The sequence below is a fragment of the Ammospiza caudacuta genome, chromosome 6 (genome assembly GCF_027887145.1).
Source record: "Ammospiza caudacuta isolate bAmmCau1 chromosome 6, bAmmCau1.pri, whole genome shotgun sequence".
NCBI lineage: Eukaryota > Metazoa > Chordata > Aves > Passeriformes > Passerellidae > Ammospiza > Ammospiza caudacuta.
The window spans coordinates 1,555,178-1,582,903 of record NC_080598.1 but is presented as its reverse complement, the minus strand read 5'-3'; the positions used below and the strand labels follow the sequence as shown (position 1 = coordinate 1,582,903).

Here is a 27,726-nt window from a genome sequence, read left to right as displayed (position 1 = left end):
GTTGGAATCTCAGTAGGGCATTATCTCCTTCACATTTGTGCTTGAGGAGCAACAATTGATTAGAAGAGTCCAATAAAATATTGGGAGTAGAAGTCTCCAAAAGAGAGAAATGTGGTGGAGGGGATGCAATTAAAGAGCAGCTAAGGAGAAAACTTCATCCCCAGCTTAAGCAAAATCTAAGAGGAAGCTGTGATTACTACAGTGTGCTGGAATATCATTACCAGTTCTGGACTGAAAAAAGGATATTCAAACAAAAAGCATATTAACTCAAAGTGCACATTTTTATTTAATTAGGGGTAAAACAGAAATACCAGTAATAGGTCAATAATAATGACTTATTACTTCCTTTATGTGGCACATTTACAATAAATGGTAATTTACCATTAGAGAGACATATTAAATTTTTTTCTGCTAAAGAAATTAACATTAGTCATGTGGAGAAAGAGAACACTCTCCATTTCCAGCTCAAGGATTTGCATTCAACAAGGCAGTCAGGGGATATTACAGACCCCATTCCCCCTTCAGCAATGCAGGAAGAATTAAAGCATAACCATGTATGACATCATTCCAGCTGTAGGCTGATGGGCTACAGATCGTTTCATCCATGCTATTTGAAAAACATTCCACTTTCCAGTCATTAGACCAGCTAAATGGATTCACCTGCCATACCCTCAGAATCATTAAAAAAAGAAAAAAAAAGTCTTTGGCACACAGAACCTTTAGTTCTATTCTTATGGCTGATGTACTATTACTTTTACATCCTAAAAATAACTTAAAATTATTTTTTCGCTTTCTCCATCAACATCTATGTTCTCTGCTTCTATTCTTGCTCTAGGCTTATGTCAAAGTTTGTGATTAACCATTTTAGCAAACAAATATAACATGACTTTCTAGACAAAACTTGTCATTACCAGGGCTGCACTGTGCCTTAGTGTTTTTAAATAACAGCCTGTTAGCCTGCTCCAAGGAAAACAGGAGCAGTTTACTCATCAGAAGTCTACTTCTGTTAACTTCCCTAATTGTTTGACACAAAGAGAGAGAGCTGCTGTTTAACACTTCTTCCAGTCACAGGGAAATATCACACCATTTGTGCACTCATTATGGCCCTTAACTTCAGACTCATTTGAAAGCTGCAGCTCTACAGGTGGGATTTTTCAAAGCTGCCTCTAAGTCATTAATTTCTAATTGGACATCGCAACCCTCTAGGCAAGCTTTAAAAATCTCATCCTAAATAATCAATATTCTACTCCTTAATAACCTGATCTGCAAAAGACTTGACAGGACAAAACATTTAGTTACTAAGGGAGACTGCTGTGATCATGGGTGGAAAAAGAATAGATTGCATATCCTCATCTTAATGGTAGGATTATTTCCTACTCCCCATAAGGTGTGAGAGGGACCAGAATGACAAAGGACAGAGGAGGAGAGGGAATCCTCAGGGGAAAAAAAACCCCACAAATCCAGAATCAGGAGAACAGAACAGATTCAACAGTGCTATGCACTGCTTGGGTGCATACTCAGAGTAAGTCTAAAACAATATGATCAGATGGCAAAAAAAGCCCAACAACAGCTAAAAAGGAGAACAAAATGCTGCACAATGCCACAAAACAATGTATGTGATAAAAAGAACACCAAATAATTAAGGTATCATTACAAATCTAACCCCACGTGTATGAAATGCATAAGGATTTAAAACACCAAAATAAATATCAGATCTTGCTGGGTTAACTAATAGTTAAATATAAAATAAGATTTCATTCAGGGTATATACATCAGCCTGAGTGACCTAATGAAAATGAGAGAACTAATTATATTAAATCTGAGGCAACAGCAGGAAAAAAAAAGTCAGAGAAACATTTGGGAATATCTCACCAATTCAAGACTGTAAATAATTTGAAACATACTCTCCAAATACATCAGAAAGGGGGAGAAGGTAATCTAATATAGACCATCCCTAGTCTAATTAGCAACATTTGAACAACTGCATTTTCTCAGAGGGAAGAAAAATAACCCTCCCAAAACCCACACATTTAAAATTTTAATTATTATTTTCTCTGAGTTTCCTACATTCTAGAACAGTTACAGAACTGGGTAATAATTACTCTGTGGAGTCCATCCAAAAGAAAATACCCTTAGCCGCCTTGCAGCAGAAAAAGGATTCCATCTGGTTTAACACACTGGATTTAAAAACACCCCAAGTCCTTACCTGCTGCCATCCAGGGAATTCAGTGCAATCAGAGCACAGCTCTTTCCCTTAATGGCTCTGTAAAACTTCCTTTGCCTCTGCCTTGATTTTTGCACAAGTTACCTGATGGCATGGGTTATGGATGTAAAACCCCAATAATGGTATAAATTCCAGCTATTTTGTTTTTTTAACCAGCCCTTTTTTGGGGGGCATTATGTGCATGAAAACCAATCAAGATTATAGTACAGCATCTGTCAAGGAAATTCAAGTTTCCTTCTTTGATAACTTCACAGCTGATTCTTGATATAATATTGTCAAGTACCTGCTTCACATTTGGTCTGACTTGAACTGGTAATCTGAGATATTTAAAAATATTCTGTTACTAATATTGCTCTGTAAATCAGCAGATGATGTCTGAAGAGATGCACTGTTATGAATTTCAGGTATTTCAAAACACTATAAATAGAAATTTTTATTTTGAGCATTATCTAGGAGATACACTTATTGTTTTGCTCTATATAATCACTGTGTATGCAAAATTTGAGGAGAATTAAAACAAATTTTGCATAATCAAGAAGCTCAGCTTCTCAGTGCCGAGGCAGTGTGAACTGAGCAGGTTGAGTTCCTAAGTAAGGTCAGCATCAGGATTTTAACTTGCCCAATTCTCTTTTTGACTTTGCCCAAAGTCCTAGCTCAGACTCAATTAATTCTACATTCTCCAGATATCTAGCTGTGGCAAAGCAGCAATGGTGAGATGGATGATATTGGGACATTCTTTGAATTTCTCTCACTCACAAAATACCTTAATGAAGCTTTTCTTTCTAGTATGTCAATAGCTAGTGACTTTGCTGCCTTTCTCTAGAGAGCTACTGCTGCTATAATGCAAATAAAACTCCAGAGCTGCATCAAAGACCAGCAATTGTTTTTTAACAATCCCTGGTGTTGATACCAGGATATCAAACACTAGAAATCAATTCCGCAGACTAATTACACACATAGTTGGACTCCTAAATTTCATTTTGAAGTCACTAACACAACAGATACCATCTGAGCAGTAATTTCCCTTTCCTACTTTGATACTGCAGTTTGGAGGGCTCTGCAGCGATCCTGAGCAGACACCCACCACACACGCAGGAAATCAGGAGAACGTAACAGATTCAACAGTGCTATGCACTGCTTGGGTGCATATTCAGAGTAAGTCTAAAACAATATGATCAGAGGGCAAAAAAAGCCCAACAACAGTTAAAAAGGATAATAAAATGCTACAATGCCACAAAGGAAAATAAATTGTACAATGCCACAAAACAATGTGCTTGATAAAAAGCATCAAATAATTATGGTATCATTACAAATCTAACCCCACATGTTTGAAATGTGTAAGATGGGGATTTAAAACACCAAAATAAATATCAGATCTTTCTGGGTTAACTAATAGTTAAATATGAAATAAGATTTGCAAGGGTGACAACACAGGCAAAGCCTTGACACCTCTTTTCAGTTACTGATGTTCATACACGGAGGTACAAGGACCCAAAGAGCAAGGATCTGCTTCTTTGTCCCAGCCATTCCCCCCACGCTGTGCTGAACCACCCCAAGCAGCTCCTCTGCGAACGTGTACAATTTTCCACAGAGATAAACAGGCAATTGAAATGTAAAAGCCCATGACCGTTCACTTTCTAGGTACAAAATGCTGTAATCTTGTAATCAATATGCTATTTAACACAAAGGCAGCGCAGCCCCTGGGGGAGGGGAGCTGTGCTGGGAATATGTAAGTTAGGTGATAAGGTTTGACGCTGTCGTTCTGCTTCGTGGAAACAAACAGGACCTAAACATTACGGCTCAACAATGCTATCTGATGGTCACAGAGCCTCAGATTCATCAAAAACAACGACAGAAAGGAGCAGCAAGGCAGCCCTGGAAAACAAAGCATACCTGTTGGTTCAGGCAGCCACACCGCAGGGCTGAGAGGGAATTCCCTGCCACCTGTCACAGCACTCACAGGCTTTTGGAAACTCAGCCAGCTGGGGGAGGCTGAGAAACTAAAAAAAAACCCAAACCAAACATGCACAGCGTTGTTTGGCAGAAGTAGAAACTCTGGCACATTCCTAATAATTTATGTTATGGACAATATTTACGACATTCACCCTTTAAGGGAACTCTGAAAAAGCATCACTGGTTTACAGAGTCTATTCCAAATCTAATGAAATTACTAATCCATTATTTTTATCTGATAATGTTCTACTGGCAAATATAACTTTTTTAACAAAAGCATCAGATACTACTACCATTTCTTATGGTTTACTTAGGTAATAAGGAATTAACAGCCAGCTAGATAAAACTAGAAACAAAGTAATTCAAAATCATTAAACAATTTCTAGATGTGTATTTAAGTAAGCTGCTGCCTTGTACTTTCTGACCACTTGTGGAGACAGAACAGTGAATTACACAGATAAGAGCTGTATAATAACTGACTAGAAACAGGGTATTAAATACAGAAATTGCCTCATGTGGAATAGCAGGGTTGTTGTCTTGGTTTTAGCTTGCATTTTCATTTGTACTTAGGAAAACAGTGTGATAATTACACCTGATAGCAATTTGAGATAAGTGGCAAAACCACACAAAATTACAAAATTTGAAGAAACTACGTAAATTAGAAATACAGGCAAACTTAATGTGCATCAAACATAAATCAAAGCACACAGAATAGAAAACAATCATGCAAGCTCTTAAAAAAGAGCATTTCCCTGTGAGATGTTCCAAACCCTATTAAGCCAAGTTCAACTTTCTAGTTTTTTGCCGTCTCACCCTCTGCTGAAAGCTGCAGGGGCACATGCAGGTGACGTGTCCATTCTTCAGTTTCCAGTTCAGAGGCAGGCACATTATAATGTAAACCACTATTGATTTCAGGTCACTTTAATACCCTGGACTGTGAACTGTGGTGGTGATGGACTCCAATGCATAATCCCTGTCAGATTTAGCTCCCACAGCTAAACCCACAGTGGTTGTGTACAAGAGAACTTAGAAATCATTTCAAAGTGAGGTATGATCCAAACAAGAGAGCACAGTTTGAGGATACAGGCACTGAGTCAGAAGGTAAATTACTAACAAGCTCTGCTCCTAAAAGGGTTGCTTTAGTTGAACAGATACTATGAACCAGGAGCTCAGACACACCCTGTTATGAAAGCACTGCGCGTGTGGCGCAGGCAAAAAGAAATCACTGCAGAGCTCCTCTCACATTCTGGACACTGCAGCTCTTCAGGGAACCAATTCCCCCATACCTCTTCCCTCACCCTCAAAAGTATCACCCCAAAGGAAGTGAGTCCAGCTACTTTATCAACCCAGACCTCAAAAGGAGCCTCCCACAGAAGCGCTACACTCTCTTGTTGCAGCATATGTCACAGCATACATGGCAGCCAAGATGGCCACAATACAAAATACAGAGTGTCACCACACAATTTCAGAAAGCTTTAAACATCCACCAAACACAGCAACACCTTACCCCATCAGAAGGCTTCATGCACCTACCCATACAGAACAACACCACATCCCATCAGAAGGCTGTGAGCATCTACTCCTCTTGTCTCTCAGCCCAGCCTTTTATGCCCTGCTTTTGATGCCCTGCCCCTGTGTGCCCTCTGTGTGATTGCTCAGCACCCCTGGGCACCCCATGGCTCCTCACCTTCAACAGCATTCACCTGTCCTGCACTGGGCCCCACTCCAATCACCACACACTCTGTGCCCACAGTTTCCATCCCAAGAACTCCTGAGCAATAAAACCTGGCCCAGAGGGGATGAAGTGACTCGGTTTTCATGCAGGATTACACAAACTACAGGACAGAACTGCTCTATCCACCCCAGTCCTTCAGACCTTGAGATCCTGGCTCCAGGAAAGGGAATTCCAGGGGAATCTTGCCATTGATGCCCTGCCCCTGTGTGCCCTCTGTGTGATTGCTCAGCACCCCTGGGCACCCCATGGCTCCTCACCTTCAACACCATTCACCTGTCCTGCACAGCTGGAGACAACTGGGGATCAGCCACAGCCCCACTCCCAACCACCACAAACTCTGTGCCCACACTCTCTGGGTGCACAAGATGATCACCAGCAGTGCTGCTCAAAGGTCTGTGACACTGAGCATTGCCTACACAGGCTGTGGCTCCCTTGACATTTTGCTTTTTTGTGCTTTTCCTTCCCAAGTCTCTTTAGACCATAACCTTGTGTGGACTTGCACCCTCCAAATTATAGTTAAATCTGTAGAAGCCTTCTTAGGGTAAAATTAATCATGTCACAGGTATATTCTGTCTCTCCACTGATATAACTCCAGATATCTAGCCCAGTGGTAGCTGTTTATCTAGAGATACATTTGATATGAGATTAACTCTACCTCAAGTCACTAGAAAAATAACTAGGAGTCAAGAAAAAAAAAAAAAAGAATAAGAACATCAGATTAGCTATAAAAAAATGTTCCCTCTATACATGAAATAAAGGTGTCACATCTTCAATTTTTAATTTTTCTAAAGGATTGGGCAGACACCTCTAACACATGGTCCTTAAGTAAAGTTCTGCTAGACAAGAAAAAGTGGTGATTTAGTAGTAAGTTGCTGATTTTCCATCAGCAAGTCTTATCATTACCCAAACCAGTAACAGCAGCCAGCCCCTGCTGCCTATTGGCACCCAGAAACACCTCCCCAACACTACAAGACTAACCAGAAACTAAACCTCATCCCCATCCCTAGCCTACTACTGTAATTTTAGAAAACCAATCAAAACCAAAACAATGTGATTCAATCAAAATGAAATAACAGACAACCAGAAGCTCATTTTTGTTTGCATTTACTTTTGTAACGTATTACAGTCTGCACTTTGGCAGGCAAGATCTGTTGTCACATCCACAGAAATAGTTGTAAGAAATAAACACACGTGAGCCCTCTCTGCAGGTCATTATCATGTGTACAAGTTTTGAGAATGCAAGCTGTAGCTCACATATACATAGAGGAATCCCAGGGACCCGCCCAATTCATAGCCCTGGGGAACCTGGCAGTTCACAGGGGCAATATCAGAAGATGAGATATTTACAGTGACAAACTGGCACCACTGAGGCAAATACTAATGAAGCAATGTCAGATCAGAGCCCACAGGGCTCAGGAGCTTCTACAGGTATTTTAAGAGAAACTTATGATCTCTGCTATCAAAAGCCACAGGAAGATCAGTAAGAATTAAAATTGACAATGTGCCAGAATCCACCTACTATGAAACAGAAGGTCACTACAAATCCTCATTAAAGCTGTCTCTCTGCTTTGGCCTGATTGAAATTTTTCAAACAGTTTATTATTACCATGAAGGTAAGGGCTGCAGTTGCCCTGCCACAACCTTTTTTCAGGACCTCTGGTAGAAAAGTAGATTTGAAACAAGGTGGAAAACTGAGAAATTGCCTGAGGACAGCAAAAGGCTGCCTAATCAACTGCTCCAATCTCCAGCAAAGAAGAAATGCTTCGAGATGCCAAAGAGGTGTTAATGATAGATATTATAAAAGGGACCTGCTACGGGGCATCTTCCAAGGACTGCTACAAAAGCCTTGCTGGCAAAAGACCAAGAAAACAGCTTGCAAGTGCAAGACCATATCTATAATAAAAGTACAATGTGACAAGTTTAAAATCCATAAGCTATGCTGAAGTACATAGTTCAGAATCCCAACAACCCAGCTGGAACTGAAGTTATTGAAAGCCCTGGCATTTAACCACCAGAGGAAAAGGAAAGACCCCAAAGCCTTTTCTCATCTTCTCACATCTCTCCACTAGAAGACCTTATGCCAGGAAGTGCAGAAGCCCAGATTGCTTCTATGTAACCAGCTTGGAAAACCACTACGCTGGGGAAACTTGAGCAGGTGTTAATCACAAAGAATATTAATTACAAAGAACAGCAGCATTAAGTATCACAAACCAAAACCCCCAAGCCCACCACAGGTCCCTGAAACAATGGGACAAACTGAGCACTGAGGGTGTCCCACGAGCTTTCCTGGCCTCCCAGTGAGGCCATGCACTCACAGATGTACAGCGAGGTCCCCCAGATCAGCTCCTCTGACTCTTCACTTAGAGTGTTCAGTTCCTTCTGCTCACCACGTTCACTGCAGTTCTCCCTGTCCCATGCACATCTGCTCAATAAAGGAGTTGCCTTTCTGGGTCAGAAACCAGAAAGAAAACCTGGGGACATCAGCTGGTTGCTCCTTCAGGACTAGCAGAATATCACCATACCCCTGTCACATTCATATTTTCTTTGCCCAAGATTTTTCTCCTGGGAAGCTGAAAAGCCTCAGAGAAAAAGGAAAACAATAATTATCTGATTTACTTCCCTGTGTTTTGCTCCTTTGGAATGTGTTTGGAGTGTGATTGTTTCATTGGTTTCATGTGAATTGTTTTGACTCTTTGGCCAAACAGTGCCAAGCTGTGCCGGGGTTCTGGAAAAATTCACAAGTTTTCATTATTATCTTTTTAGCCTTTTCTAAGTATCCTTTCTGTATTCTTTAGTAATACAGTATTCTTCTTATGCATATTCTTCAGTTTAGTATTCTTTAATATAATATAGTATCATAAAATAATAAATTAGCCTTCTGAGAACATGGAGTCACATTCATCATTTCTTCCTGTCACGGGGCACCCTGCAAATACAATAATATCCGCAAAGCCCCAAATCCCCCAACAATCCAAACCTCTCCCCCCAAACCCCAAGGCTGATAAAGGAGCAGCATTTCAGTAGTTCCCTAAATCTGAGAAGGATGAGTATTTGTTCACGTCTTTGGCAATGTCAGTTCTTTTGTGCTCAACAAGCACTTCAATTGAGCAAAGTTTAACTAACTCTGATGCTGCTGGACGCTTTATTTCAGCAATGGTACCATTATCAAAGATCTGGAATGGCCAAAAGGGACTGCATGGAAACACAAGCCTGCAGGGAAGCCACTGGGAAAGGAGCACATGGTCACACCCAAGTCCTGAGACAGGAGCTGGTGAGAGTGCTCTGAATTCTTGTGCTGGTGGGTGGAAGAGGCGGTGTGACAATGAATGTCATTGAAGGAACGAGGAAATGTCCAAGGGGTTGGAGTGAAGGGAAGGAGATGCATTAGTATTTCATTCATAGATGAAGTTCAGCAATCAAGGAATTCACTTAGAAAACGAGGTTGAGCTCTCCTGTGAGATTATTAGTGAATGGACAACAAGGGAACCAACAGTAGAACAGGTCATCAGTGACACATGACAAGGAAATGATGAAATGCAAATAAATTTAAAAAAACAGCCTATACTTCAGTTCTTGTTTATCTCCAGTATTAAAAGAAATAGGTGAATTATGGGTTAAATCTGAGACTTAACACACCATCCTCTTTACAACAACAACTGGTGCCAAAACTTCTGACAGCATCTAAAAAAAATCCTGTAACAAAAAATTGTGATTTCTGGAAACACTTGCTTTTTGTCTTTTGCTCATGCCCTTCTGCAATGCCCTCTGTGTGCACTTCCACAGAGAGTTACAGAAGGGCATGAGCAAAAGATTATTTTTTATTTTCTCTGTCTTCCCCCCCAGCCAATGGCATTACTTATACAAAGCATCCACTTATTTCTCTCTCTTGAAACCTTGACCAGGATCTCATTTACCTTCATAGCAATGAGAAGAAGCAGCTGTTTGACTGTTACATTAAAAGGTAACATTACAAAAATTTTCTCTGAAAATTTAAAACATCCTGTATCTACCTTGATGCCTTGTGAAGGCTGCCCTGGAGCAGGGGCTGGACAGAGCTACAGAATAAAGCAGGGATTGATTCAAAGCATCTCCTCCATGGATCCACCTTGGGCAGCACCAGAGCCCAGCCAGGGCTGCACCCAAGATGACCCAAAATGGCCCCAAAATGCACGAGCGCTGCCGGGCTCTCTGCCTGGGATCAGTTCTGCTCCATTTGCACCTTGCAGTTCATTGTCCCATTGCAGCTTTAGCCCAGGCACTCCCAGCCTGCTTGTTTTTCTCTCTGCAGCCCACGGGGTTTGTGCTCTGGGGCTGAGATTGGCATCATTTGTCCTTGGTGCCCAGCTGGAGCAGGAATTGTTTTGTCTCCCTGCTCTGTGCACAGAGCTCACCATCCCTGAATGTGAAGCCCAGACCCTCACACTAAAGCAGCACAGAATGGGAAAAATATAAAAGCTGAAACCTGAGGCATCTTTTCCTCCCTTTAGAGGCTCGACAAGGCTTTACCTTGTTGAGTCTTTATTCTAAATATTTACTAATTATAGGTATTTAATAACAGATAAGTATCTAACAATAGTAAAAAACTATCAATATAAACATCTAATAATAAACATCTAAGAACTGATAAATATCTAATAGTCAATAAACATCTGGATAAATGTCTGATAACAGTAAATATCTATCAGTAAATGTCTAATAGTAGATAAACATCTAATAATATTAATAATAAACAACAAAAACCAGTAATAAACATGTAACAACAGTAATGCCTCACACAGTCGGGTATCATGCAAAGAAGAATAATGATTATTGTGAACAGTTCCTTGGGTACAGAAAAGGAATCTTTTAACAGGTTTTCATCTGCATCAGTATCTGTTTTTACAGTAGTTTACTTGTACCATACCCACCTTAGCTAAAGGAACAGAGGATAAAAAGTACCAGGTTATGTCACTGTAAAGAAGTAGTGAGGTCAGAGCTGTGTATTTTATATCTATTCTGTCTTTGTTTTATACAGATGTAACGAAATAAGGACTTCATTATTTTGTCCAAAACAAAACAAAGGTCAGTACCATTCCTGACAATATCACTTATTTGTCCTCCAATAGCTGTTTGTTTCATATTTACTATAAACAATGATCTCCTTTTGAGCTCCATCCCTATGCTGTTGCTGTACTACGTGCATGTCACAAAACTGCTTTCACATTTGGGCTCCTGCAGGTGACAATCCAACACTGCACCACAATAAATGCCTTAATAAAAACTTTAAACACTTTCTCATAACCTGGCTTTCCACAGGCTTGAGCCAAGCAAACCACAGGAGTGCATTGCCTGTGTGCTGAACACAGCGACGAGAGGTGTGACTGGCACACAAATCACACAGCAGGCACACTGTGAGCTCATTTTTTTTCTGAAATGGAGATGCAGTTCCCTGGTCTGGCACTTAGAAATGTGAAACTTTGGAACATAGTTATAAAATCCATCACAGCTCTCACACAGAGCCAGGTCTATATTTCAGTTCAGCTGGACTGGACATGAGGAATATATGGATATTACAATCTAGCTAAGGGGAAAAAAGAATCAAACAGATGGGTATCTTCAAATTCTCACCGTGAGAAGAATATAAAGTGTGTAAGATGCAGTTTGTCTGCCTGTGTTTTCAGTTCAACTCCTCTGTGCTCGACTACAGGTTATCTTGATGAATGATATTTTCTTTTGAATTTGTTCATTCACTAGGAGTTTTTGGCAAAAGGGTAGTCTGAAGTCTTTGTATGATGATGCTCAAAGTTCCTTAAAGTTTTGTCTGCAGAAGCTAAGCACTTATATAATGAAAAACACAGGAGGACACAGAATTACTTAATTCCACAGCTTTGTCCCAAGAAATAAATTTGCTGGAACCCTGTGGTTTTGCAATACATGATCCTCTTAAAGCATGATCTATTGCTTAGATGTCTACATACAAATCAACTGATAGTGCCTGATATTGTTTCCCCTAAGAATTATGTCTGAAGCTTTTCTAGGAATATGACTCACATAATTACCCTTTTGCATGCCTGCAAGAATTCCCACAAAAACCAGTAAATCAGCAATACCTGTGGGTACAAAATGTATTTCACATCTCCACGTTTTCAAGCTGTGACAAAAGCTCAGAGTTTCCACCTGTTTGCACAGCAGTAGGAGGCTGGGCCCCGGCCATCTCAAACATCCTGTGGGGCTCCAGATGTACACCATGGTGTGGTCACTCACGGCCAGGCACTCCCCCACCCCCAGGACAGTGTCCCCCAGGGCACAGTGGCATGGTGTCACCTTCTGCCAGGGCATGGAGCAGCAGCGTGGCTGCCAACAGGAGCAGCAGAAATGGTGGAGATCAACCCTCCTGTGCCTCTGCTGTAAGGATTAAGCTGATTAGCCACTTAGGATCACAATTTTGTTTTCTCACAGGCAGCTTGCAGTGAGCACCATGATCCCACTATGAACTTCTTACACGGACCAAACAGGACAAAGGAACAGGTACAGAAGAGCAGGAGCTAAGGTTCACCATAAACCCCCTCACTTCTGACCCAAACAGGAAGCAAACTGTCACCTCCTCCTTGCCAACAGTATGTATTTCCAGGCTGGTCCACAGAGGAAAACATTTCTCCTTCCTCATCAAAATACCTCTTTGGGAGATAAGGAGCAGAAAAGATATTAACATATCATTAATTATGCAAGCAGAAGGCATTCAGGTGTCTGGATTAGGAGACAATGCAAGAAAGCATTTGGATAGAATCACAGAATCCCTCATGTTGGAAAAGACCTTTAAGATCATCAAGAGAAACCATCAACCCAGTACCACCACCCTGTTCACCATTAAACCATGACCTCGGGTGCCATATCTACATGATTTTTTAACACCTCCAGGGATAGTGACTCCTCCACTTCCCTGGGAAGCATATTCCAATATTCTACATCCCTTTCTGCGAAGAAATTTTTCCTATGCCCAATCTAAACCTCCCCAGGTACAACTTGAGGCCATCTCCTCTCATTATATCACTTGTTACCTGTGAGAAGAGACCAACACCCACATCCTCCCAACATCCTTTCAGGGAGGCGTAGAGAATGATAAGGTGTCCTCTCAGCCTCCTTTTCCCCAGGCTAAACACCCCCCATTTCCACAAAACAAGGAACAATGAGGAAAAATCAATTCTGGTAGAAGCTGGGTCATTCTTGTGTGAATATATGGATGTTCCAATAAGTAAGATGAAGGTTTAGTACCACTGTTTGTAGGTAAAATTTATTTTCATTTGTCCACAAACCACAAGCCAAGCTACAGCAAAGACACTGCTTGCCTGGAAGCTGACCAAATACATTTCTCCTGAAAGTACATCAATAATATTCCTCCAAGTCTTTTACTTTTCACTTGGCAGTAATTACTTTACTTACTCCACATCACTATTTCATCTTTGTAAAGATGCATGGAGACCCAAAATAAGCTCCTACTTCAGCACAGCACTTAAACACATACTGAACTTAGGTACCAGTAAGTCCAGCAGGGATGTTCACATGCTTAAATCAGCCTTGGGATCTCTGAATTCAGACAAGCACCATTAGCACTGGGAACAAGAGCACTACCTCATCGGTCCATCACAGCCCAGAGGAGTGATTCTGTCAGGCCCCATCATCAGGAGCATGGGGCAGACACCAAAACACCCTCCCTGGGGAGGAAAAGGACTCCTTCTCCCACAGAAACTACTGCAGCTCTGCTGCTACACAGCAAACAGCAGGAACGTTGGCTATGACATCCAATGATGCTGTGGGAAACAAATGCTGAAGCACAAAGCCTAAAGTGAGTAAAGGAGCAAAGGAACTGCCATAACAGACAGAAATAATTCCATACTTGCCTTCCAAAAACAGGCACCACAGATAAATATGTAAAACATCCTGGCCTGGGAAATTAAATGGCAGCCTAACTACAATGAACATCTCAGAGTTATCTCAGTGTTCAAAGGCTGGCTTCTATTGAAATCAAAAGAAGTTCTCTCTCTTTATTTCTAAAACTCTGAGCGCTGTCTGGCTGGGTTCTTCTCTGCTACACAAATGAAAAGGGAGGCCTATACTAGTTAAAAAGACAAAAAAAGGGTCAGAGACAAAACTAGTACATATATTATAATAAAAGAGCTGATAAAGAATATTCTGCATCAAATTTCATGCCAAGCAGGAGCAAGAACCTCATGATGTTGACAACAGGTACTTTAAACCTCAGGTCAAGGATAGTTGCCATATGCCCTGTCAATACACTGTTAACCATGATGGATTTGGTCCAGTGACAGATAATCCATTACGCACTCATACTTCAAGCCCACTAAATCAAAGATAGTTTGTCTAGCAGAACAAAGTGACACAACAGAGGAGAAAGCACAGGGACAAAGCAGTAGTATTCTTTTCACCCAACATTCTCCTGTGACGGAAGGGAACCGACATATTGCAAAAGCTCTAGCAAAACACAAATGCTCATGTCTCTGGTGGATGTAGAAGAGGAAAAGGAGAACACTGTAATTTAAAAATATATACTGATGAAAGAAAAGCCATAGAAGTTCTAGCAAAATGTCAGAGAGTTGCAAATAGCCTAAACATAGAGAACAAAGTAGGGACAGAAAACCTGCCCCTGGAGTCGAGCTGCGTGGAGATATTTATCTTAAACTTTGCAGTGAGGGAACAGAACCAGGCTCAGCATTTCTCATCACCTTCAGTACAAGGGGGGAAAACCAAATTGGATTCTCTCCAAGCGTCAAATAGCATAGTTTACATGCTTTTATTGCCTGGCACAGACTTGCAGTTCCCAGCTTATTCTCCCTCCTGGTCTTTCCTTATTTAATGTGGATATCTGCCTAGACACAAGATGTCTGGGAACAACATCTTCCCATGTGTATCCCAACACTGATGTCCTAAAGCTGAGGACTGCCCACCTACCAGTCTGCATGAAAATGGAGTGCATCCATCCTCTTTTATTATTCACCCTTAACATCCTGGTGGTCACAGCATCAGGAGCCTGTGCTGGTAAGAGGCAACACATTTCTGTGAAACAACTGAACTCCACTACTCTGTCACCCAGACACCCTTTGCTGGTCACAGGGACTGAAAAGAAATGGACCCATGCCATATAAAGAATTGGCAGAGGATGTCAGTAGCCTAGGAAGTAGAAGACAGATATTCTGTGCAGATCCAGAGCTTGGAGCTGGGCATGGAGTGCTCTGCGGCTTGGCATCCATACTGTACCCCCAGCCATTTGTTTATGGATTATAAACCAGCAGCTGGTTACCCTGAGCTGGGCACGGGGGGGACACCCAAAGCCCAGAGGGCTGTGCAGACACTGCAGGGTGTGATTAGAGCACAGCCCCAGAGCAGAAGTGCCACCGTGGCATTTTCTGAAAAATCCTCTTTGCCCAGGATTTTCTCCTGGGAAGCTGGGAAGCCTCAGAGAGGAATGAAAACAATGATTATCGGATTGCTTCTCCTGTGCTTTGGAATGGCTCCATGTGAATGGTTTTTAATTAATGACCAATCACCATCAGCTGTGTTGGACTCTGTGGAGTCAGTCATGAGCTTTCATTCTCATTCTTGCCAAGCCTTCCAATGTATCCTTTCTCTTTTAGTATAGTTTTAGTATAGCATTCTTTAATATAATATATGTAATAAAATAATCAATCAGCCTGCTGAGAACTTGGAGTCAGATTCTCACCTCCCACCTGGTCCTGGGGACCCTCCCAAACCCCAAACCCCACAGAAGTGCTGCCAGCCCAGGGCTGGAGGGATGTGCTGCTGAGGGCACCGTGGAGCTGAGCTGCCCTCTGCACACGGCGCCTCCCACAGCTGCACAAAGGCATCTGGGGCTCTGCTGAGGCACTTGGCTGCTGTGCAGGGCGTGAAGGGTTACTAAATAAAATCTCCCCCTCAGGCCTTTTCTTTTGGAGGTCTACATGGCGTGGACCAAAACTAATTTTCTCTCCTAACCACATCTAGCAAGAAAAGCTCAGCCATACACAAAAGCTGTGGAATATTTGACAAGGACAAAAAGACTTGGAGAACAGTGAAATATTAACCTGGAGATAGTGTTCATGCCCCTCACCCTTTAATATGGGACAGAAATAAGAGGGTCAGCCCTCATCACAGAGTAAATAAATAATATTTTACATTCTATTGAGAAAGTACAGTATATATTTTCAATACAAAGTCATTTTACCAAAGCCAAGTAGCCTGCAGATATTTTTGTGTTTCCTCAGCTTTATTATTTCCTTCCCTTAGATTATACAGACATAGCTTTTTCTTTAATTAAAGTAAGTATACTACAGCTGTGTATAATTTTTCTCCTCAAGCTTTGTAAAGTGTTGTCAAAGCAAAGAAGGAAAAAAGCCCACCATAGTAGTGATGGTGACCTATTTCACTTCTGTGCAGCCAGCAGAATCAAATTTGCTTCAGCTTTAAATGCACTGCCAATTTGAAAAATTTAACATGAGCCTTTTTCCTTCTAATAATAGAGACCATTAGTAAGTAACATTTACACATTCCTTCCAGCCTTTACAGCATCTCCAATATGCAAAACTTGGTATTTTTGCAAGGGCTGAACTCCAGAAGACCCCCCAAGAGGCACATGGATCAGGCCTTGAGATCATATGAACCTACCCTGATACCTCCAGGGGTTTAGGGAAACCATTTCAGCTGAACCTGGCTGAGGAGCTGGCTCACAGCTTTAGAAGGTATTTATTTTCACACTCTGACTGACACTGCAGGCCAACTAATCTAAGTATTTATCCCATTCTGTGCATCACTGATTTAAACTTAATAATACTCCATTTATAGACAAAGAGTAAGGGAATTATGTGCTTGCTCCGGGTTGCACAAGAAGCCAAGACCAGGGCAGAAATAAAAACTTTCATTTCTGACATAAGTCCTGTATCTGACTGAGAAGCCACCCCATTCTCTACTTCAAAATAAATCATATGGAAGTGTGACCACAGAGGGGACACGTGTTCAGCTGGCACACGTGGGCACAGCTCTTTTCTTGTCAGCACAGCTGTGCTCTGCTTCAGTAGCTCATCTGACCCAGAGTTTGTGTATGTCAAAACTGACTAAACACATGAGAAACAGAAAGCTTAAACACATGCAAGGTGTGTTTATATGGTCAATCTAAAATTTACCTCATTACCAACAAAGTTCTCCCCCCAAAACACTTAAATTCCAACCATTTAATGCTAATTAAAGTAGTTGTTTTCAAAGCAGCCTATCTCCCCTCAAGCAGTTAAATTAGGCTTAGGAAAAGAACATCAGATGATGTACTCATTTCTTGTTACCATAAGAAGAGTGACTTCCTTAGCTGGATGATTTTTAAAGAAATCACATGGTGGTGATATAATTTCCCCCTGGTTAATAACTCTGGTGTGCCTGAGAGGCAAAGAGAGACCAGAAAGGTCTCATTACACCAAATAAGGAGCAATTTCAGAATACCTACTGTCACCTTCAGCAAGGCAAAACAATTTAGCCAAATATATATTCACATATGTTCAGTTCACTAGAAACTCTATGTCAAAGCCCAGATCATGCCTGGCTCAATGGAGAGCACTCACAGGACACAAATTGCAGACTGCTTCCTGTAACAGGCTGAGAAGAGAGAAAACACATTAAGAAAATGGAGTCCTTGAGTATCTCGTAAATAGACAATGTCTGCCTGATCAACCTATCTTGCAATCAGTCTTTAAGCCCCAAAGGCATAAACTCGTGCTGTATGTGCTGACTGTGACAGCGCCATACCCTACCCTAAAAATCATTTTAAGAAAAGGCTCACATCAAATGTAGGGGTGTGGGAGGGAAGGGGGTGGTGTTTGGGGAAAAAACAAAAATTAAAAAAAAAATCACACACACACACACAAAAGGCACAGTCACTTTGGAGTCCTCTCCCTCTGAACAGTAGTATTTCAGTAATATTTGATGCACAAATATTCCAGCCCACAACCAGTGTCTCAGCCCATCTGTGCCCTGCAGCCTTGCTACCCCCAAAAGCAACGCCTGAGAAACAAACGCAGTTGCTGTCTATTTCACTGTATACAAACGGGCTAATGAACTCACATTTGAAATAAACCAGTCATTGAAGCTTTAGTGCAGCCGTATATTAAGATACGAGTATATTGTTCTCTGTCCAAGAAGACTTCAACGCAGGAGACATTAAACCATAAAACCTTTACTGCCCGGCCAGCAGAGCTGCTGCGTGCCTGCCCGTGTCCATGGCGCTCCCTGCACTTCCACAGCCCAGGGAAGCGCTCCCTCAGCTCCCGAGGGAATGAAACAGCTCACCGGGGCCGGCTCCTGCCAAAGAATATAGATTATTTTAAATGCGTGCCCACCTAGGAGACGAGCTGTGTTTGTGCACTTGGGAACAACTCAGCTAGGTCTGGCGGAGACCTTCAAAACACAACTAACAAGGCAGGAAGAGGCTACTGAAAAATATGAACTCGAGACTGGAACATATTAAGGACAAGATTGTGGAGATGTTCACCGGCACCTAAAGGCAAAGCCTGTCTACAGACAAATGCAGCAAATCCCCATCCCCTAGTTCATCTTTACCACGACCCATCGAAACTCATAGGAGTTTGGAAAAAGTAAAGTGAGTGGCCCTGGACATAAACTGGAAACAAACTCTGCCAGAAAAGCCTGCAGTGCTCACTTCCCGCCGTTGGGTAGCGATGCCCCTCAGCCCTGTCCAGTCCCTCAGCCCTGTCCGGCCCCTCAGCCCGGTCCCATCCCACAGCCACGTCCCTCAGCCCGGCCCCTCAGCGTTGTCCGGTCCCTCAGCCAGGTCCCCTGTCTCCCATCCCTCAGCCCAGTCTCTCAGCCCTGTCCCTTGTCCTTCAGCACTGTCCCTCAGCCCTGTCCCCCGTCCCTCAGTACTGCCCTTCAGCACTGATCCCCGTCTCTCAGCCCTGTCCGCCGTCCCTCAGCATTGTCTCTCAGCCTTGTCCCCCGTCCCTCAGCCCGATCTCTCAGCCCTGTCCCCCGTCCCTCAGCCCGATCCCCTGTCCCTCAGCCCTGTCCGCCATCCCTCAGCACTGTCCCTCAGCACTGTTCCTCAGCACTGTTCCTCAGCCCTGTCCCCCGTCCCTCAGCCCTGTCCCCTGTCCCTCAGCACTGTCCCTCAGCACTGTTCCTCAGCCCTGTCCCCCGTCCCTCAGCCCTGTCCGCCATCCCTCAGCACTGTCCCTCAGCACTGTTCCTCAGCCCTGTCCCCCGACCCTCAGCCCCATCCCCTGTCCCTCGGCCCGGTCCCCCACCCCTCAGTCAGACCCGGCCCGCGGGGTCGCCCCGCCCAGCGCGCACGGGCCCGGCCCCCACGCGCCACCTGGCGGCGCTGGGGCGATCCGTGCCCGGTGACAGCGATGGATAAAGCGGGCGACAAATGGGGGTCCCGAGCACCGCAGAGCGTGTCCGGGCCTTCCCGAGGGACGGGGAAAGGCCAGAAGGGGGTCTGAGATTGTTGAGTCATGCTCTGAATTAATGGGGTCATCCCGTAGCCAGGCGGTCCGACAGAACACCGTGCGCCAGCAGATTTGGCGGGGGATGACAGACTGTCACTTTGCTAGAAGTGACCCCGCATCCGCCCGAGCGCTCTGGCTGCTTATAGACCGACAGCAAAGCGAGAGGTGTGGCAATCAAAACACGATTTAAAGAGGAGAAAGGGCTGAAGTGCCCGGCTCAGCAGCACGGGAGCCGCGGAAAGCCGCGGGTGCGAGAGGATGCAGCTCTGGAATGGGGCAGAGAGAGAGAGAAGGGACCAGGGACAAGGACAGGGACAGTACAGGGGTTACAAACCATAATTAACGCGAGTACAGGGGTTACAAACCATAATTAACGCGATCCCCTCCTTCAGCAGCCCCACAGCACCCACAAAACTTCTGCACTCCGAAGAACTGCTCCGCAGAGTTGTGCTTTGTGTGTCCCAGCACTCCTGGGCTGTGATACCAGCTGGAACACGCTCACTGCAATAGTAAAAAAAAAATTAATAACTAAATCTGAAGGGGTTTTTCAGTCCTGCATCAACCTTGCGGAGGATGCAGAAATACGTGGCGCAGCCTCCCTATTCACCACATGGCAATTAAAAAAATATAACAATAATGTGTTGCCTCCTAATTCTGCCTTCTTTTTGGGTTTTAAAAGTGTCCATGCTCTGTGCTATCATTATTAGCTGCTTTGGTGTGTTTTCCATGAGGGTTTTAGATGTCAGGATAAGGCAGAAATCTGTAATGGTCATTATTCTGTATTTTAAGGACTGAACAAAAAAAGTCATATTGTTGGGCTTGGGGGCCCTAAGCATTCTTGGTGTTTTGTGCATGTTGTTAGAGAGGTGAGATATCAGAGTAGCACGTACTATTTCCCAACAATTATATTTTAGAATATGAACATATGCTTGTATTCTGTTGTACTTTCCTTCAATATGTATTTCAGAAATGCAATAGTGCATTTCCTGTCTTCCCAATAACAGTTGTAGCTTTTAATATACTATAGCAAATCCTGCAAGTGTTATGATCAATATAAAAGCTACTTGAATCCTACCATGTTGGAATCTTGGATGCTGAGAATTTGAAACTTTCTGTGCTTAAAGCCACAGACCCACAAGATAACATTGAGGTCATGGAACAGGCTTAAAATTAATTGATAGTATTGAGATTACATGTGTGTAAGTTGGTTAGAAGTGTGTAATATCACAAGGTACAACACTTAGAACACAGAAATAAATATGAAGCAAGACAGAGGTTTTGAGGTGAAGGCAAGTTGTCCTTCTTTACCTTCTTCTTCATGAGTTGGGCGAGGTTTTGTAATTAGAGAGAAAAGTCTGCCTTGCAAGCTTTGAGAGATCAGTTATTAAATTAAAAGGGAAAATGATCTGTCTTTTCTTAATTAAATAGTTTAGTCTTAAAAGACCTTGTAACAAGAAAGAAATAGTTTAGAAGAAATAGTTAGCCATTTTGTGCCTTAGTAATGAAAAGCTGCCAACTTCATAGTTGTAAGATTGTTTTACTAATAAGAAATAATTAACACCCAAGTCCAAACACAAACTACTGTCTCGAGTACCTTCAATCTCAACCTCAAAATACCAATAGTATCAGTCCTTTTTTATAAAAAAAAAAAAAAAGAGAATTTATTAACCTTTCATATCTTGGGTTCTTCCTCCTGAGCCCATTCCTGACAGAATCTCTGAAGATTGCAATGGAAGGGATAGGAAATGATCTCTGTTTATTTGTGCATCATTACCATAAGAGAAGTAACAAAAATCTCAGTAGGAATTGCTGCAATTCCCCTGCCTCTTGTTGGCACCTAGAACTGAGAGCATTCCCTTCTTCCTACATTTATTATCAGAAACAAGTTTTAATATTAACTTTAAAGCAATTGTTCTACTTTAATGAAACTGTTAAAAAGATATAGTTTAATAAAAGGTGCTGCATGAACCAAAGAACACTTAGAATCTGGTATGTATGGATTTACTAAATATACTAAAGGTGTATGGGATCAGACACTATATTAGAGTAGCTGGAACTATGAATAAAAGGTCTATTTCTGCTTAAACCTGGTAAATGAATCATTTGTATGATTTAAGTGAGAGAAAAATCCTTGGCATCTTATGCCATGGGTTGTTTCTTCCCATTTGAGATGGGGGAGGAACACAGTGTATCCAAAGGAGTCAAGAACTCCAAACAAAACTCCAGTGGAGATTCTGCCAAACAAAGAAGTTTTTATAGTAAAGAATGCACAAACCAGCAATAGTATAGAAATACATGCTACATCCATGCCAGACTGTTACTGGAATTAATAATCATGTAAATTATGAGAGACAGAGACTAAGAGAATTGAATTTGGTGCCAAAGACACCACCCACATGTAGTCTTTCTTGTTGAACATTTTTAAAAACAAGAACTTACTATTTAGAGATTCTGCAGTAATTCTAGGTGTCAGATGGTAAACATACAAAAATAGCATATTTCAAGGTAATAAATTATTTCCAAATCCAAAAAGCATGTTGCTATTACTAATTGTTTTATCCTTGAAAGCCTTGCTCATAGGAGAAGGTGCACTAGTGCATCTCTTGATTTAAATATATCTACTTCTAGAAAGAGAAGTAAAATCTGTGAAGAACATCTACAAAGGATAGGTTTCATTGTTCTTTGCCATTAACCAGGAGTTTAGAATGTATTACTGGAAGTTTGTGTGTCATAATATGATTAGCTAAGAAAGTTTACACTGTAGTATAAGTTCATAGGACAAAATATTTAAGGATTAAGTTAAAAATATAAATATCTTTGTTAGCAGTATTTTATTGATTAATAGATTCTTTAAAAGTCTTGTAACAAGGGTGTTTGTGACTTTTTAAAGATGTGAGCTGAACTCACTCTTCTCGCTTCTATAAAACATAAGAAAAATAAACTGCATCATCAAAAACAATTCAGAGGTCTCATCCCAAATTACTACAAAATTCCTCACAAATGTCAATAAACCTCTTGGCTGTCAGGGGGTTGCAATTCTGGAATAATCAAAATTATGTGTCATTATAGAGGGTCCTGTTCTTAAAACTACTCTCATGATTTTTAAGTAGATATTTCAAAAGCCTGGGCCTCACTCTCAGTTACATTAGAATAACCCCATCAACTTCAATTATCTTAAAATAATATGAAGATCAGAGACTTATCATTGTACACTTGCTGCTTTCTCTGTAATAGAACACTGTGGGCATCAGATTTAGCTTTTTTCTGTGGAAAATGATTTCTCTTTTATACTTTTAATAATGAGATCTAACATAGAATCAAAGTGACTTTTAAGAACATCCTATTTGTTCCTTTTTGATAATTTTTTCTTCCTAATATACCCTAAAAACTTTAACCAGAATCTCAAATAATGAGATCAAAACTATTTAAATTAAAATACATGTCTAGACTATTGAGTTATACCTCCTTCAATCGTACTAAACAATATAAGCTGGAGAACCATAGCTTCCAGCCAGGTCTTTTGAGTATTTCGAAAAGCTTTATCAAGTTAAAAACTGCATTAAACTACATGAAAGTTTTCTTCCTAATGTGCATGGCACCATTTCATCTGTAACCTTGCCATTTTCAGTCATGGCTTGGATATCTGTGTGTTATCCCCAGTGGGGAAATCTGCCATCTGAGCATGTCCTGGATCTTCAGTCTTTAGTGTAAGGATGTATCGTGTCACGGGTTGGAAATTGTTTTCTCATGATAATGGATGAATTTGACAAAACTCTCAATGCAAGAAGGAAATACAAGACTAGGCAATTGTGCTAAAAATATGAAATGAGTGAAGCCTGCTGAAGTGCAGCTGGGAAATGGGCTGTTAACCTGGAGCCAGCTCCAGGCAGGTGTACCCAGACATCCACAGCCATAAGAAACGTGTGTCTTGGGGTTCCACATTTCTTGTAGGAGTCCTAGTAAAATATCTGTATTGTATTTGAATATCTGTATTGTATTTGAATATCTGTATTGTATTTGAATATCTGTATATAGGCCTTGCCCTGATAAGCCCCGGTTGTTCTTGATGGGCTGCAGCTGCAGCTAGTGAAGATAACTGGGATAAAAGGGGGTGGGCTTGGCCAGTTAGGAAGAGCCTGGAAGGAGTCCTGACTAAGAAGCAGCAACAAGCAGAAGAAGTCTGTTCTGTGAAGAACTGCCCCCAAGAAGGCACAGGAGTCTAGAAATAAGATAGCGATAATAGGATAAGAACAAGTGGTGACCCTGACGTGATAGAAGATAGGCAGCTGAGAGCTGCGGCAGCCAAGAGCTGTCGAAGAGATTAGGCAGCCTGAGAGTTGCAGAAGAAAAGACAGCCAAGAGCTGTGGGACTGCTTAGAGCTGTGGAGAAGTATGGCTATTGAATCAAGGAGCTGTGTTAGATTATGGCCTTTGAATCAAGGAGCTGTGGGGAAACATTGACTTTGAGTCATGGTAAATATATGTGTTGTGCAGCCAAGAGCTGTGGTAGAATATATGTAGTGTATTGTGTCCCTCTAAATATGTTTCTGTAAAAAGGGGGACAATATAGTAGGAGTCCTAGTTGTATTGTATTGTACAGTTGAGGGCTGGGAAAATATATGTATTTTACAGATGTAAGTAGAATATATAAAACCTGTAAGAAAAAGAGAAGGGGGAAATATAATAGGAGTCCTAGTAAAATATCTGTATTGTATTTGAATATCTGTATTGTATTTGAATATCTGTATTGTATTTGAATATCTGTATTGTATTTGAATATCTGTATATAGGCCTTGCCCTGATAAACCCCAGTTGTTCTTGATGGGCTGCAGCTGCAGCTAGTGAAGATAACTGGGATAAAAGGGGGTGGGCTTGGCCAGTTAGGGAGAGCCTGGAAGGAGTCCTAAGAAGCAGCGACAAGCAGCAGAAGAAGTCTGTGCTGTGAAGAACTGCCCCCAAGAAATATCACCGAGAAGGTATGGGACTCTAGAAATAAGATAACAATAACAGGATAAAAACACACATTCTTGTGTTCAGTCAAGCTTTTGCATATATTCCCCTTCACTCTATATTTTCACACAGTAGGGAAAAGAGTTAGAGAATATTCTTTGTCATCCCTTATTTTGTCTTTTTAAAACCTATTTTTTCTTCCTTAATTTTTTTTTTTATCTGAATAATCTCTACCCAGAATTTTTTTGCTCTTTCTGTGTTTTCTTCATGAAACCTGAAATGGATGAGCCTGGTCTAGTCATGACTCTGAATTTTAAATTTTTCCTTAAAACAAGGGAGCAAGTTATTTCAGGTATGGATTCAAGAAATAAAATCTAGATATTCCCTTCTGGATAACCAGTTTTGTGCAGCCTTACTTAACAGAGATGAACTGAAGAGAAGGAATTTTCAGAATCATGCAGTTACTGGATCCTAGCATCTGTATGATACAGAAATCCCATTTCAGAAAAAAGCAGCCCCAAAAAGAAACAGATTTGTTTTCAATTACAGGGTTTAAAGTCACAGTGAGATGGACTTAATTGGAGCATTTCTAATTTACCTCTGTGAGGAACTTGCCTAGTATCCCTAATAAAATAAAAAATAATATAAAATAAGAAAATAAAAATAATTTTGGATATGATGCAGATGATCTTGTAACATTTCTTGACTTTTCAAACAAGGCTGTGTTTAACCAGTGAAGCTTTTTAGTCTCAGGTAAGTTACATCATTCATGCTAATTTGCTTCCACTTTTCAAATCTAGAACTACAATAAGCCTGCCTTTTAGTGAATTAAACTTCATTTAGAGACAGGATATGCAAGAACACTCTCCAGAAATTCCTTGTGAGAAGATATTTGTACCACCTAGATTTAGATACCTACTTGCAAATCTGATTTGTGCACAAAAAAATGTCTGTAAATTCCAATTAACTTATCAACTAATTATAGGATTTTTAAAAAATGAAATAACTTTTTAAATGGTTGCCAAAGACAATCTAACCTGTCCAAGGAATGAAATAATATGGTTAAAGTTTTCAGAGAAATTGGAAGAAAAACACATTTTAGTAGAATAAATGCAATAAGTTTAATACTGATTTAAAAGCTTATAGATGCCGGTCCCTCAAGATCTTGTGTGAGTTATGAAATCCAATTTTATTCTCATAACTCTGTAATAAAGTTTTATAAATGTTATAAAAAAAAGGTTTTTACTAAGAGTGAACAGAAACCTGAGCTATCTGGCCAAGTAATAATATTGCATTCCTTTGTCACTAAGTGTCAAGAGAAGAAGTTTTACGATACACTGCTGGAAGATGGAGCATTGGTCATGTTTCAACTGATGTTTATTTTGGGTAGAAAAATTTGATTTTAAAATGTTTTTAATAGCATACACACCTTAGAGAATACTTGTTTGGAATAACATGCGCACTTCAAAGAACAATTTTTTGCTGCATTTGTTAGCTTTTGTTGCTGAACATCTCAAATTCCTTTTTTCACCCTGAATATCACTTTTGCAACTGCAGATCAATAATTGCTTTCTCACCATATTGTCATATTGTCCCAGTCACACCAAGGAAGTATTTAAAACAGCCTGGAACTGTTAAAAGGTATCCTCATTCTACCTCTTTAATTAAGAATGTTATTGCTTTATTAATTGTGATTTCTTTCATATTAGGAGATTTATAGAATGCCTAGAGTCTATTTTCACTCTCCCACAAAAATTGTCCTTTATTTCTATTTATACATGACTGCTATGTGTATTGTAATGAGACTATTTCATACTTCTAAAGTTTGTCACGATTTTCTTGTTTTAAAACCATGTTTCAGTTGGTGAATATCTTTGAAAAATCTACTTCATCTCATTCCTTCTTTAATTGCATACAAAGATGGAGAATCTTTGATTCTCCACAGTGATCACTCTAATGATCACTGGTATTACTGTTTTATAAATTACTGTAATATATTTCTCAAAATTTCCCATAGTCCTGAATGGTTTTGGCAGTACAAAATTGATAATGTGAATTAAGTTTAGCCTTTAGACTAATTTTATATATATATGGAAACTCTGAAGAACCTCAATTTTCAACCAGAAAATTCTTCTCATGCCTTATTCCTTAGAAATTAATTATTCTGAAAGGAACAACATGATGGGGGAAAAAAAAAAGAGGAGAGAAATAGGAAATGGAAAAAAAAAACATAATTACATTTTGCAGCACTTTGGTGAATAAAATCCACGTTTCAACTAAATCAATTAGATCCAACTCCATGTAATTATCCTGAATGCAACTCCAACTTGAATTTAACTTGCTACAGGAGCTGTGCAGTTTGCCTGTTTAAAAAGACAGATTTTATCACCAGCTGAAGGCACTTCAATTAAAATTGGAGGCTTAACCAGCCAGAAGCCTGCTGGCACTGCCTTGATGAACTCTTTGCAGTGAGTGCACAGCAGAGAACTGTGGCTGTGTTTCCAGGGATGCCCTGCTCTCTGCAGATGTTTCCTACACATCTCTGGAATTTCTACACATCTCTGCATTTCTGGAAGGGCCTTCATGATATGTTCCACAGATGGGGAAATGCAGAACAGGTCTGGACTCACCTAAACCACAAAGTCGGTTCATTCTACTTTCAGAAGTTTTGATTTTCCTTATTCTGTGTCCTCTAAAATATTTTCCTTCAGATCTTTTATTATTTCATTATTTTGCTGGTGGGGTTTGTGGGAATCAGAAAAACAGAAACTGCCACAGACACTGAAAGGTTTGGTCTGCAGCGTTGGAAGAAGCTTGGATTGATGTAAAAATACAACACACAGACATTAAGCAGAAAAATTATAAACTTATGCTTCTATAGTTGTAAGAAAAAATATGCCTTAAGTGAGAAACTGTATGGGTAAGATGGTGAAGGGTTTATAATGTAGGGGTGTAGTTGTATGGAGCAGCTCAGAGTTTAGAAGTTTTAATAGAAGCTCACGTGGGCATGTGAGTTAAAAGCCCATTGGACAAAAGCATTGACTGTGCAGCAGAATTAAAGGTGATATGTTAGAAAAGCAAAATAAACCCTGTGGCAGCTGTTTGTTGGGTTAGAAAGTTCTGTATTGCCTTGTAACAAAGAACCTGTGACTGCTCTGAGCTATGGCCCAGTTCTTGCTCCTCTAAAACCTCCCAGCCTCTGGGACTGATGTTCATCTGAGCAATAAATCATTCTTGGCCCAAAAATAGTCCCAGCCCTTCATTACTGGTGGTGGTAGAGTTAAAGTCTCTTGTGCCCATGCCAGCAAAGGCCAGAGGGATTGGTTATATGCCAGAATGTTGTAATTCATATTGTTGTATTTCAT

The 27,726-nt window shown here is 40.9% G+C and overlaps 1 protein-coding gene across 1 annotated transcript in view; it reads right to left on the bottom strand.

The window, feature by feature from the left end:
* Positions 1-19,440, bottom strand: part of LOC131558730 (putative per-hexamer repeat protein 5) — a 76,650-nt gene extending 57,210 nt beyond the window's left edge. The window contains exon 1 of the mRNA XM_058806720.1: positions 19,269-19,440. Within this exon, the coding sequence (XP_058662703.1) occupies positions 19,269-19,440 (172 nt within the window). The remainder of the gene's footprint in view (positions 1-19,268) is intronic.
* Positions 19,441-27,726: the final 8,286 nt, after the last annotated feature.